At 50.2% G+C, this 11,836-nt stretch overlaps 6 protein-coding genes across 6 annotated transcripts; 2 read left to right on the top strand and 4 right to left on the bottom strand.

Annotated features, from left to right (window-relative positions):
* Window positions 1-477: 477 nt before the first annotated feature.
* BDR25DRAFT_301533 (uncharacterized protein) lies at window positions 478-3,135 on the bottom strand. Its single transcript, XM_033689599.1, has 2 exons — window positions 2,825-3,135; window positions 478-2,781 (listed from the first exon to the last, which is right to left on the bottom strand). The coding sequence occupies exons 1-2, from the start codon at window positions 2,964-2,966 to the stop codon at window positions 515-517; spliced, it is 2,409 nt and encodes an 802-aa protein (XP_033551861.1). The 5' UTR covers window positions 2,967-3,135; the 3' UTR covers window positions 478-514.
* Window positions 3,120-3,765, top strand: BDR25DRAFT_311392 (uncharacterized protein; the record flags this gene model as incomplete). Its single annotated transcript, XM_033691235.1, has 3 exons — window positions 3,120-3,414; window positions 3,566-3,648; window positions 3,691-3,765. The coding sequence occupies 3 exons, from the start codon at window positions 3,120-3,122 to the stop codon at window positions 3,763-3,765; spliced, it is 453 nt and encodes a 150-aa protein (XP_033551860.1).
* Window positions 3,766-4,621: 856 nt separating this feature from the next.
* Window positions 4,622-6,016, bottom strand: BDR25DRAFT_384529 (uncharacterized protein; the record flags this gene model as incomplete). Its single annotated transcript, XM_033697879.1, has 1 exon — window positions 4,622-6,016. One exon carries the CDS (start codon window positions 6,014-6,016, stop codon window positions 4,622-4,624), a length of 1,395 nt encoding a protein of 464 aa, XP_033551859.1.
* A 400-nt stretch (window positions 6,017-6,416) lies between these two features.
* Window positions 6,417-8,372, bottom strand: BDR25DRAFT_280662 (family 35 glycoside hydrolase; the record flags this gene model as incomplete). Its single annotated transcript, XM_033687831.1, has 1 exon — window positions 6,417-8,372. The coding sequence occupies one exon, from the start codon at window positions 8,370-8,372 to the stop codon at window positions 6,417-6,419; it is 1,956 nt and encodes a 651-aa protein (XP_033551858.1).
* A 563-nt stretch (window positions 8,373-8,935) lies between these two features.
* Window positions 8,936-11,509, top strand: BDR25DRAFT_384525 (glycoside hydrolase, catalytic core; the record flags this gene model as incomplete). The annotated part of the gene is made up of 2 exons (XM_033697878.1): window positions 8,936-9,060; window positions 9,155-11,509. The coding sequence occupies 2 exons, from the start codon at window positions 8,936-8,938 to the stop codon at window positions 11,196-11,198; spliced, it is 2,169 nt and encodes a 722-aa protein (XP_033551857.1). The 3' UTR covers window positions 11,199-11,509.
* On the bottom strand, window positions 11,217-11,814 carry BDR25DRAFT_351498 (uncharacterized protein; the record flags this gene model as incomplete). Its single annotated transcript, XM_033694862.1, has 2 exons — window positions 11,217-11,662; window positions 11,694-11,814. The coding sequence occupies 2 exons, from the start codon at window positions 11,812-11,814 to the stop codon at window positions 11,217-11,219; spliced, it is 567 nt and encodes a 188-aa protein (XP_033551856.1).
* Window positions 11,815-11,836: the final 22 nt, after the last annotated feature.

Below are 11,836 nucleotides of genomic sequence, written 5' to 3'. Positions count from 1 at the left end.
TTGCTACTTTTTTACCTACTTTTTACTACCCTCCTACCTCACCTCTACTCCACAAGGATTGTACGGAGGATTGTATACCCTCCACACGCCATTGTAAGTTGAGTATTACGTGACGTACCTTTTCCCAAACACCCCCTCTCCTCTCTCTCCCTCTATCCCCTCTCCATCCCCTTCAAAGACCAAGTTACCGTCCGAAGGCACCTAGTAATAGGAAAGTCGAGGTAAGATATCCGTAACAGAATCTCCCCAAGCTTGCCTTCAACTTTTAGAACTTCCTTTAATCTCAGGGCTAGGATTATCTAACCCTGTCCTATCCTAAGAAGTAGCAGAAAATTTTAATTTATGTAGAGAGCTTAGAGTTGCAAGTGGGAGGTAATAGAATTCAAAGTTCCTGCGTGTAAGCTTGCTTGGGTGAAAAGTTGGCAGGAGCGAACGCTTTAACCACCAACAACGGGCTTAGCTTAACAAGGGTTTATGAAAGCACAGCCCATAATTATGCACTTCTCTTTGATGCTTACTTATCCTCCTGTTGTGATTCGATTGAGCCTTCTAAATTCTCTCTCGCTTCCTGAAGAATCACCTTCATCCGCATGTAGAGCGTCCTATCTTCTCTCTCCCACGGTTTGTCCATTGGGAAGACAACCTTCCGCAGCTTATTTACACATGGGATCAACGGCCAGTAGTACGGTGTGAAGGCTTTGTTGATCCGGTTCAGAAAACGTCTTTCTCTGCCGACTAGCCCTGCTTTTAAATCTGCCAACTCCTCCATACTCACGTAATTCCACTTCTCAAACTCAGTCACCCCAATATCTCGCCCCGGCCCATCATAGTGAATGCAAATCCAGAATAACACCCAGAAGAACGACTCCAGATCATGCATGAACGAATGCTTTTCGTCGTCTAGAAGCACTCCAATCGCCATGAACGCTCGTGTGCCGGTCTTCCCTCGGGCCCCTGAAGATTTCTCCCGCTGCTCCTTAATGGCAAGGTCAAGGTCAATTAAAAACGCGCGCCAGGAGGGGTTATCATCCTCTTCGTTCATCATGAGGTTGTTTGGTGAGATATCGCATTGTAGCATACCAGCTCGTGTGTGCAACGACTCGTATCCTTCAATGCAGCTTTCCAACGCACCAAGAAGACTAGTCCGGGAGCTTGCCTTGTAGATAGCCTTCCCGTAGTCACGGACAATGACGCGACGACGCACTCGATTTGCTGTCGCCCTTCCGCCCTTTGTTGGAGAGCTTGAACAGGTTCGCTTGGTAGGTGGCAGCGGTGCGCCGGTGCAGCTGGAGGACCGCTTGCGCCCGGCAACACTGCTGCTTCGGCCTATCCGCGAAACGCGACGTCCAGCTGTGCTTGGAGGCGGCATCAAGCTTTCCGGCCTGTAGTATTTCGCTTTCGTTATGTCTAGGCCTCGTCGCACGTTCACGCGGATGTCGTCGTCCTGGCCGCCCACGCAGACCGTCTCGTGGTGATAGTATCTCGCGACATTGACCACGCCTTTGTCGGTCGCCTCCTGTAGTAACTCGCCCTCCTCCTCTCGTTCCGGGTATTGCCATGAGTCTTTGATGACAAGGGGTGCTCGCGTATTGTCTCCTTCACGATAGGCTTTCCAACAGGTTGTTGCTCGACCAGCGACACAAGGCACGCGTTTCATGACCTTGTCAATGATGAGTCGCTCTGTGTGGTTGTCCCGTTCGATCTCGATGTACCGCTTGTCCCCGGCAGTGATGATAGTAGGGTCAAATCCAAGCTGCTCCTCATTCATCCACAGGAACCCAAGCACAGCGGACACGAACTGCAGTCCATCTTCGTTGACGTCAAATTGCGCGGACGCGATGCCCCCTAACCGGTCGAATTCCCACAGTCGCATAAGAGATCCGCACAGTGTAAAGCCAAGAACGAAGCGGCGGCTGTCTTGAGCAGCGAGCACCTCTCTCGCATATCTCCCTAGGTCAAGCCATGCTTTGGAGGCTATGTCGGCCGATGGATTGCTCTTGAGTTCTCCTGGTATGAGGATCTGCGACCAGTGGCATTTGGAGTCAACGCAGGCGCTCGGGTCGTCTACGAAGCCGACGTCTAACTTGCGGTCGGCGGTGGAGCCTTGCACGGGCTGGTGGGGCTGTGCCAGCGGCCGCCGTCGAGGCCTGGAGACGGGCTGACTCTCTGCTGCGAAGTCTAAGAGCTGGCCGGTAAGCGGCGCAAACCAGCTTAAGACGTCACGTTCCCTCGCGCCTTCAGGCCAGCCCTGCCAACCGCCTTCTTCTTGGTAGAGCGGATTATCCCCTTCTTTGCACTTGTCGAACACGGCCTGCGCTACCGACTTCAGGCCCAGGACGCTTCCAAAGTAGGCATCGAAGAAACCAGGGACCTCGACGTACAGCTGTCCCAATTCCTCCTTCAGCACGCCATCCACATATTTGCGGTGTTCGGTGGAGTTCGCGAAGCTGCCCGTGTTGTGCTGCCATGGCGTCTGCTGGAAGGAGGCGGTGAGGTAGGGGGCGGACAGCGGAGGAGTTGTGGGTTTGACGATTGTGAAAGCCGTAGACGCGGTAACAGCGGCGTAGACATTGTTCCAGATGACTTCATCAGGCTCATTGTTAAGGACCGCTCTGAGGAGCGGTATGATATGCTTGGTGTTGAAGTTGCCGGAGTTGATCGCTGAGCTCAGCTCCAACAGATCGCCAAAGAGGTTTATGTTATTACCCTTAGAAGGCAGTGAACGAGATGCAGGGAGAACCAGCAAAGCTGATATAAGGTCAAGGAGGCAATTTTTGGTTCCTTTTAATGTTAGGGACTTTCGCGAGTTGGTAATGAGCCGTACCTTCACCACCAATATTGTGCAGCCCGTCCGGCCCTGAGATACCCAGATCTCTGCAGGTGGATTCGAAAGAGGTAAGAAAGGCATTTAGTCCTTTGCTAATGGGGTTTGCCTTGATTACCTCTAAACTCGACCCGTCTGCCATGGTGAGGAAGCGTGAAGAACGAGGCGCTGAGGTAGTCAATGAACAAGGCGACATAAAAGGCAGCTGAATAAGGAGCGGCGCAAATCTATAGAGATAGGATATCAAAGAGAGGTTATAAGACGATGCGAGCCAGGTTTCAGGCTTTGTTGAGAGATGAGGGAGGTTGTAAGGAAAGAGAAAGCAGGGACGCGAAGAAGTGCTGAAGGCGTAGTGCAGACTAAGCCAAGCCGGAAATTCTTCGGAGCTGGAGTCATCACCATCGGCAAAATAATTCACCGGTCCCCGATGAACCTTCCAAGTAGCGTCTTCGTCAATCGTTTGCCGAACTCGACAAGAGCATCGTACAACTGGACAAAGGCTGTTATTAACTTCAATCTAATATTAGCTAAGTTGCCTCACGAAAAACTGCGCGGCCAACCAAGCATGTATGCGCCATCTCTCTTAAAATGTGCGTCCTCAGGAACGTCTTGTCTGCACATTGGACATGTCCTCCCTCCTGACGCCTCGAACCACTCTGTAATGTGAGGCTTGCAAAATGGGTGTCCTACAATTTTAGTACAGCTCTCAAGTAAGTATTTCTGTTGCTTACCACAGGGAAGGTACACGCATCCGTGGCTCGATGAGACAACAGCGGATTTCGGCGCTTGAGGGCGACGTGATGATATGTCTCCATGTTTCAAATGTAGGTATTGCTGCGCTTTAGACTGCATCTCGAAGTGTGTAGAATGGCTGTGTCAAAGCTGGTTTCGACGTTAGGAATCCGTTGGCTGACTACACAAGTGCTGGAGCCGTGTCTTAGCACTGCTCCTAATCCTAGGTTGGATTTAACTATAATCTGAGCACTCGTGCGATTCGCATAGCTATAGATCTTACAGTAAATTACCTGCGGATGATGAGGTGAACGTGCATAAAGTCATCTTGTATTAGCTAGAATTAGTAGCTCGCTTCTGCTTGAGGTACCGATCGGCCTGGCGACCCTGCATGAATTGCGCCCTGCAGCGTGCATATGGCTGACGATGACTCCCCAGTATTAAAGAAAAGCTCTGGGGCTTGGACAAGGCTATTCTACAAAAATCTGGAGCGGTATAGGCTTAACGTTGGCGCTGTGAGGAGGGAAGTCTGTTGCGCCACGAAAAAAGATGCTGTACAAATAAGGCTTGTAGGAAACAATGAGAACGTAATTTTTGGGGAAGATTAGATAACAGGCATTTAGGATTAGCTACAGTAGATTATTTTTATAGAACTATAGCAACACTTGTTGTGCATAGAGGCTTTGCAGTTACTGGAAGTTACAGTACCCCTTATTTGTCTCGGTACACAGGGTGTCTCGCTACGAAGGAAAGGACGTTGTTAATCTAATGAATTAAATTATTAATAACAACCCTGCTTGCAGGGATGGACGCTAGCTCTTTTTCAGAAAACACTAGAACTGTAGGTAAATGTAGGTAAATCAAGACACAACATAAAATCACAGAAAATGAAAGAGGCTGGTATATTCGAAATATATCTTATCATTATGCGTCCACCACTATGCTACACGCTTACCCATTTCGCATATGCCACCCATCCACAGCCTGTTCAGCGCTACCTACCTATCCAACACAATCCTAATACACAGCCCTTCATCAACCTCGAGCCCCGTCCGAAGAAACACTCTATCCCCCCATCCTAACATCCCTCCGCTTGCGCGTAAAATACTTCCTACATACGGGGCACCGATTACTATTAGCGGCAATACCATTAACCCACTCATCTAAACACCCCAGATGAAACAGGTGCTCACAACCCTGCGGTTTGCGCAACCCATCACCGTCTTTCTCTAGATCAAGGCAGATGGCACAAGTTTCGCCGGCAGGCGGATTCCGCACCGCGGTTGTATAGCGCGAGGTGTCGATGCGGGCGCCAGTTGCGATGAGTGGGACATCCTCGAGGTCAGTGGGGATAGTTGAATCTGCTGTCGTGGGATTCAGGCGCTGGGTGGAAGCTGTGGTTAGGGCTGCGGCGCGAGAGGGATTGCGCCCGGAGAATGTGTTGCTGTTACCGTCTAGGCGGTAGTGGCCGCGACTTGTTTCCATATCCTGGAGGATTTCGTCGAATTCGGAGCTGGAGAAGAGTTCGGGGGTTTCGCGAGCCCGCCGCCGGCTAAAGGGTAGGATGTCATCTTCGCGGTTATGCGAGCGTGATGGGGAGCGAGGTCGAGGGCGGGAAGAGGACCCGTAGTTAGTACCATTCCGGTTGCCACCGTGGGCAGCGCGCCGGTCGTCATCAAGTATCCTCTCAGGTTGCTCTGTAGACATACTAGCAAAACCAAAAGGGCCAGGTAGGTATCCAGTCCGGTCTCTATTGTTATCATGGCTTCGCTCAGCAGAGTGCGTAGGACGACGATGCCGCTCTCGGTCCCTGTCGCTGTCCCGGTCCCAATCCCAGTCCCAGTGGTCGTCTCTGCCCCAGTGGTCGTCTCTGCCAGAGTGTCCATTCCGAATATCCCTCAGCATACCCTCAAGCTGACGCGTAGGTACGCTCGCAAACCCAAATGAATCAGATTCATCTCCACTCCTACTCCTACGATTATCGTGGTTCCACTCAGGGGGGTACAACGAACGACGATGTCTCCGGGTATCCTCGCGGGGAGAACGCGGTTGGTTCCGAGAGCAAAACATAACATCTAGTCGATCCGAATGGCGGCTGCTACGACCATACCTACCTTGGGGTGTACCATCATGCCTAACCTCCCGCAGCCCATCTGCAGAGGTAGAGAATAGGTTTCGTAGAGTATCGCGTACACCGAGCTGAGCCCCATCTCGGTCTCTATCACGATATCCCTCGCGATGACGCTCACGCCCAAGGGAGGTAGAAAAAGACGTTCCGAAACGTCCCAATGTGAAACCACTAGGCCCTAGACGGTGGCCATCTCCATAAAGATCAGAAATAGACTCGCGGTCGCGACGGTTGCCACCTCGGTGTTGATCGCGTTGATCGTAGTCATCGTCTGAGGAGAAGGAATTTGCTAAGTCTTGACAAGTGCGGAACTCACTAGTGCGTCGAGACATGATCGTTTTCTTGGTCGGTTGTTTGTAGTTTTGAAGTGGGTAGGGGAGAAGTTAATTTCCTAGTGTGGTAGAGAATACAAGAAGATAAGGCCTTTACAAACTAGATCTTAGGGAGTTTTATATTCGAGTGAAGTGGAACATTGTCATAAGATAAAGAATGGTCGGGAAAAGCCGGCTGGTACAGTCACTGAGTTCCAATGTCTCACATAGTGAATTTACAATGGGCTGGAGGTGACTGTGAAATTCGAGAATGGGCATAGTACCACTTCACAGGATATTGGGGATGGGCGCTTATTGTGACTAGACGAGAAGAGAAGTTACTAGAAGAATAGAATATCATAATGAACTACAACGCGCTGACTTACATATGTACTGGACACCAGACGAGCACAAGCAGGCTTTAAACACATTGTAAACAATCCTGATCTAACTCATTTCCCCACATCCGCTCATTCAGTCCTACAGCTGTCATCGGACCATGAGTCTTGCTAGGTTCCAGCTCGAGCACGACAACCTCATTCACTTGTCCACCTGCTTTGACCACAGTTCCTGGAAGATATAAGGATTGCTGAGGACCCACGCGCCAGTACCGTCCGAGATGAAATCCGTTCACCCACACATTTCCTTTAACGCCAGCCGGAATCGCCAGAAATGTGTCCAGTTCCGCAAGCTGCGTAGAAGCAGGCCTGCTAATGCTGAAGGTACCACGATAGAAAAGGGGTGTTGAGTAGCTGGACGGCGTCATAGTAGTATTCTTGACTTTGGAGACATCTACAAGTGGCAAGGGATACATATCCCAGCCTTCCAGAGCCACCCCGTTGATAGTCACGTTTCCAAAAATCCCTTTGTAAGGATCTTGCACGTAGTTTCGATAAGGATTTTCTCTCGAGTAGTAGTCTACTCTACCGAGGTTCTCAACAAGGAGCTGCAACTTGGTACCAGGAGTCAGATGAACACTCACATTCAACGGACGTTGATATTGGCTGTCGATAACGCCTTTCAGCGCCCCGTCAACATAGACCAGAACTCTGTCCCGAGCGCGATCCCCAGGTTGTACAAAACCATCCACAGATGTTATTGCCATATGCTCGTACAGAGTGAATCCGTATGCCTGGCCAAGACCTTCCATAGTAAGTGGAAAGGTTGCAGTGGTCACTGGGCCCAGGAGGTCAAAGAGTCCCATCGCCGGCATGAGACCAAATTCTGGAATCTTCATCCGTGGGACATTGAGAGGGACATCCGGAATGCTCCCTTGTTGCACGTATTTCTGGATGGTATCACGGAAGGTGGAATACAAATTAGTCGTGCGACCACTTTCATCTAGAGGTGAGCCATAATCGTAGCTTGAGGTGAAGACTGTTGTTCGGTTCTGCCACAGCGCACCGTTACTGAAACCGAAATTGGTCCCGCCGTGAAACATGTAGAGGCTGATTGAAGCAGACTCGTTGCTGAGTACATAGTCCAGATCTTTCATGAATTGCTCCACCACCTCAGGACGGCCTTCGCTGGCATTGTGCAGATTGTATGAACCCCATTGATCTGGGGCCCAGGTGTAATATTCTCCATCTAGGAGTGGTCCTTGCTGAGATGGATCCGTGATATACTTCCTCAACGAGCTAAATCCGCTGCTGGGATCTCCATCAACCTCGGCTAGGACGCCAGGGACTGAGCCCCCTTCCAGTGTCCACTCCACGCCTCCATCATTGGTATACAGGACCGTCTCAAAATTTGCCTGTAGCATGTCTCTCAGGGCAGACGTGTAGTCGTGGTCGTTCCCAAATGAACCGTACTCGTTCTCGACTTGAACCATTAAGATAGGTCCGCCACGAGTGATCTGAAGGGCGTGGATGTCCCCAGCCAGCCTCTCAAGGTACGACTTCGCAGCTTTGAGAAACGGTTCGTTGTTTGAACGGACGACCATGCCTGGTATTGTGGCTAACCACGCGGGGAAACCTCCCCAATCACGTTCCCCGCAAATGTATGGCCCGGGCCTCAACACAATGTTAAGATTCTCTTCATGCGCAATGCGAAAGAAAGCGGCGATGTCGTTCTCCCCAGTATTGCTCCACGTTCCCTGAATTGGCTCTAGCATGTTCCAGAAGACGTATGAAAAGACTGTGTTCAATCCCATTGCGCGAGCCTTCTGCAGTCTATCCCGCCAGTAAGCTGGGGGGATGCGCTGAGGATCCATTTGACCCCCAATGATCTGATGGGGCTCGCCATGGAGAAGAAAGTTGGTGCGATTATACGTGAAGGCTGGGGCGGCAGCCGAAATTGTGAGCGATGGGGAGGCGACAGCTGATGATGATGAAAGCTCTAAGAGCAAACAAGCAGTCTGTATGAAATAAACCCTCATCCTAACTAGAAGAACATGAGCACGATGTAAACGTACGAGGGACAGATTTTCATCAGGAGACGGCAGTGTGATCAAGGCTCGTCATTGTGCTGGAGGGATGGCGCGAATAGCGGAGGAATTCATCAATAAGGCCGAATTTGCGCGATTATCATGGAAGAGTCGCATCACGAAGAATAGAGCAGGGGCTATAGAGTTGCATTTGATGACGACGGGAGCTTGGGCTCTCGGCAGTTTTTGACCCGACCAGGGGCAGATCCACAGGCTTTCTCTAGGTTTCAGCCTCACTACATCATCCGTTTCACCACCTATCTTCGTGAACAAAATCTCCGGTATCGCCTAATCGATCTGAAGGACCGAAATGCAAACTCTGTTCCGTTATATCTCATATTCGTAGTGTTCAGTGGGGGCAAAATGTTCTCTGGCGAAGAGCCGCTGCGACGGTTCTCACCCCGCTCCCAGCCTTAAAGATTACATGGACGAACGAATCAAAGGGCGATCTCTAGAGAGCATATAATCAAGTTGCATGCCAGGGAAACAAGCTTCAGTATCCGGATGTCATTGAAATGGCTCCGTGTAAATATGTGGTGGGCACCATGATGGCAGATGGCAGAGAGATCCCCATAACTCCACATGAACATGATCTGGATATTACATTTGGCTTTGCCACTTCTTGTGACTTCAATAGAAGGTATGCCTACGCAGTCCATAAAAACTTTCCCTGCGTTAAGCGCCATAGCTCGCTTGTTGGGGATCCCGACGTTAAACTTTACTTCCACCGATAGTGGGCTCAAACTCAACACCATTGACTCCATCATCATCAATGCCAAATATGCGGAGACTATTGATGAAAGGGGTGATACTTTTATCCCTCCAACTCTTAAATCTTTCGCCGAAACTTTCGCAAGCGACCTGAAATCTGTGCACCTCAAACCGTCAGTTCATGTGGGTGACAGAGCCTCCTCTGGATCCATCTTCCTCACTCTGGGGGACCCGAGTGACTACCGTGATGCTGCAGGGCGAGAAACATCCGAAGGATACGCTCTCAATGTCTCATCCTCAGGAATAACCATTACCGGGGCAAGCCCTTTGGGAGTATGGTGGGGCACACGCACAGTCCTCCAGCAGGCCTCTCTATCCAACGGTACTATCCCATATGGCTCCGGCATCGACTCCCCAGGATGGGCCACTAGAGGAATGATGCTGGATGCTGGACGTCATTATTACCCACCAGAGTTCCTCATCGAGATGTGCGCATACATGTCTTTCTTCAAGCAGAACACCTTTCATGTACATCTTAGCGACAACTTGTACAACAACGTGGATATATACAGTCGCGAGCAATCCCTAGAACTTTATGCTAGGTTTAGGTTGTGGTCTGACTCCAAAGACGTGGCCGGTTTAAACAAGCACAAGAACGAGTCCTATACGAGGGAGCAGTTTGACAACATACAGTCAGCGTGTGCAGCTCGAGGGGTTACTATTCTCCCAGAGATCGAAGCTCCCGGCCACTCTTTGGTCTTTGTTCAGTGGAAGCCTGAGCTTGGGTTGGAGAACGACCTGAGCCTACTAAATATATCCAACCCGGAAACGATTCCAACCATGAAAACGGTTTGGAGTACCTTTCTCCCATGGTTCCACACGAAGACAGTGCATATTGGAGCCGATGAATACACAGCTGAAGTAAACGACTACAATATCTTCGTAAATGCAATGGCGGACCATATTCATACCGAATCTAATAAAACTATCAGGATTTGGGGCACATTTCCACCTAACTATACTCAGCCAGGGTACATCAACATTTACAGGAATGTGTCGGTACAACATTGGGAATACTTCGAAGACAATCCCCTTTACGACTACATCCGCAACAAATACACAGTTTTGAATTCTGATGATACCTTCTACGTCGTCAATAAATGGTCCGGAAGCTATCCGCAGATGGTCAGCATCACAAAAACTTTTAATGGCAACCCAGCCACCAATAACGGCACGTGGTATCCGTACGTTTTCGACACACATAACAGTTCCAATAACCCGGTTCGGTCCGAGCCACTTGTGCTAGGCGAGATTGCACCGTTGTGGAATGACTACGGCGCGAATACGAGTGTTTACACCGAAGCTTACTATGCATGGCAAGAAGGAATTCCGGCCTTGGCAGACAAGCAATGGGGAGGTGATCTCACTGCGGAGGAACTCAACGGAATACTTCAGACTCTTCTTCCTTCCATCCCCGGGCAGAATCTACGGCGCAGTATTCCCTCAAAGTCGTCTACAATTCTGGAGTATTCCCTAAGAAATGCGTATAGCTCTGCAAGTAACAGATCAGCCAAGATTTCCGACCAGTCCGGCAATGGATACGATGGCTCCACAAACTGCCCGATATCCAATACCTCTATCGCTATCAACTCCTCATGCTCTCTTACAACGCCCCTCTCGTCGAAAGGAAGAGACTACACCCTAACCCTCTCCCTCCTCCTCATTACCCTCTCCTCCCCCACCAACGCAACCCTCGTCTCAGGCGCCGACTCAGCCCTCATGCTAACACCCAACATCACCCTCTTTGCATCCGGCTCGTACTTCCGTCTCAATTCATCACTCCCCATGAACCAAAAGTTCTCTCTCAGTATCCTCGGCCGAGGAAACCAGACATTCGCCAAGCTCGACGACGGCGCCGAAGAAGAATTCCTAACAAAGATGGGCATCAATGGAGAAAGATTTGTATGGGCGCCGATGGGAATCGAAGCGCCCTTGAAAGAAGTTGGTGGCGCGGGTTGTGGGTGGAATGGAGAGTTGTATGGGATGAAGCTGACGAATGTGGCTTAGAAAGGTTGTGATGATGGGCTATTGAGTAACTGTCATATCACAACCCCTCTCGGTCGTGGATAAGTATTGTTGAGGCAGATTCAGCGCGAAGATTTCATACGGAAATAGATAATCAAGATTTAAAGTTTGAGTGTTCGAACCCTCTCCACTCCACATTCTGAGATCTGGGGTGTTCGATCTACTTACTGCGGGGTAGTCTGTATTTGCTTTTGTGTGGCTGGCTGAACACGATGCAGCTTTTGGTGAGGCTTCTGGAATGAATAATGATGTGCAGATGTGACAGATTAGCGATAGGACTGAGGATCTCTGAGATTGTTCGTTACGCAACCTACACATGCAGAGGCTTGGGAACGGAACGAAAGATCTGCTTGGAAAAAGCTCGTTGGTTGCAACTTTTCTCTGCCAAGGGGCTGAATCGGGCACAAGCACGTGAGCCCCACGGTCAGCAATTTCCAACTCGCCTTCTGTTCAAGAAACAGAAGAAACAGACAGAACTCTGTTCCAACTCTTCAATCTGCTTTCCGGTATGCTCAATCAAGTAACCCGGCTTTGCAACCTCCCGTTGCACTCTGTGTCGAGTCTCCGACTTGTACACCTCCCACGGGGCATCCCTCATGTTCTCGAACCCGCAATCAAGG

The sequence above is a fragment of the Lindgomyces ingoldianus genome (genome assembly GCF_010093535.1).
Source record: "Lindgomyces ingoldianus strain ATCC 200398 unplaced genomic scaffold BDR25scaffold_6, whole genome shotgun sequence".
In the NCBI taxonomy this organism is placed as follows: Eukaryota; Fungi; Ascomycota; class Dothideomycetes; order Pleosporales; family Lindgomycetaceae; genus Lindgomyces; species Lindgomyces ingoldianus.
The sequence above is the reverse complement of the archived record's forward strand: the minus strand, read 5'-3'. Positions and strand labels throughout refer to the sequence as shown.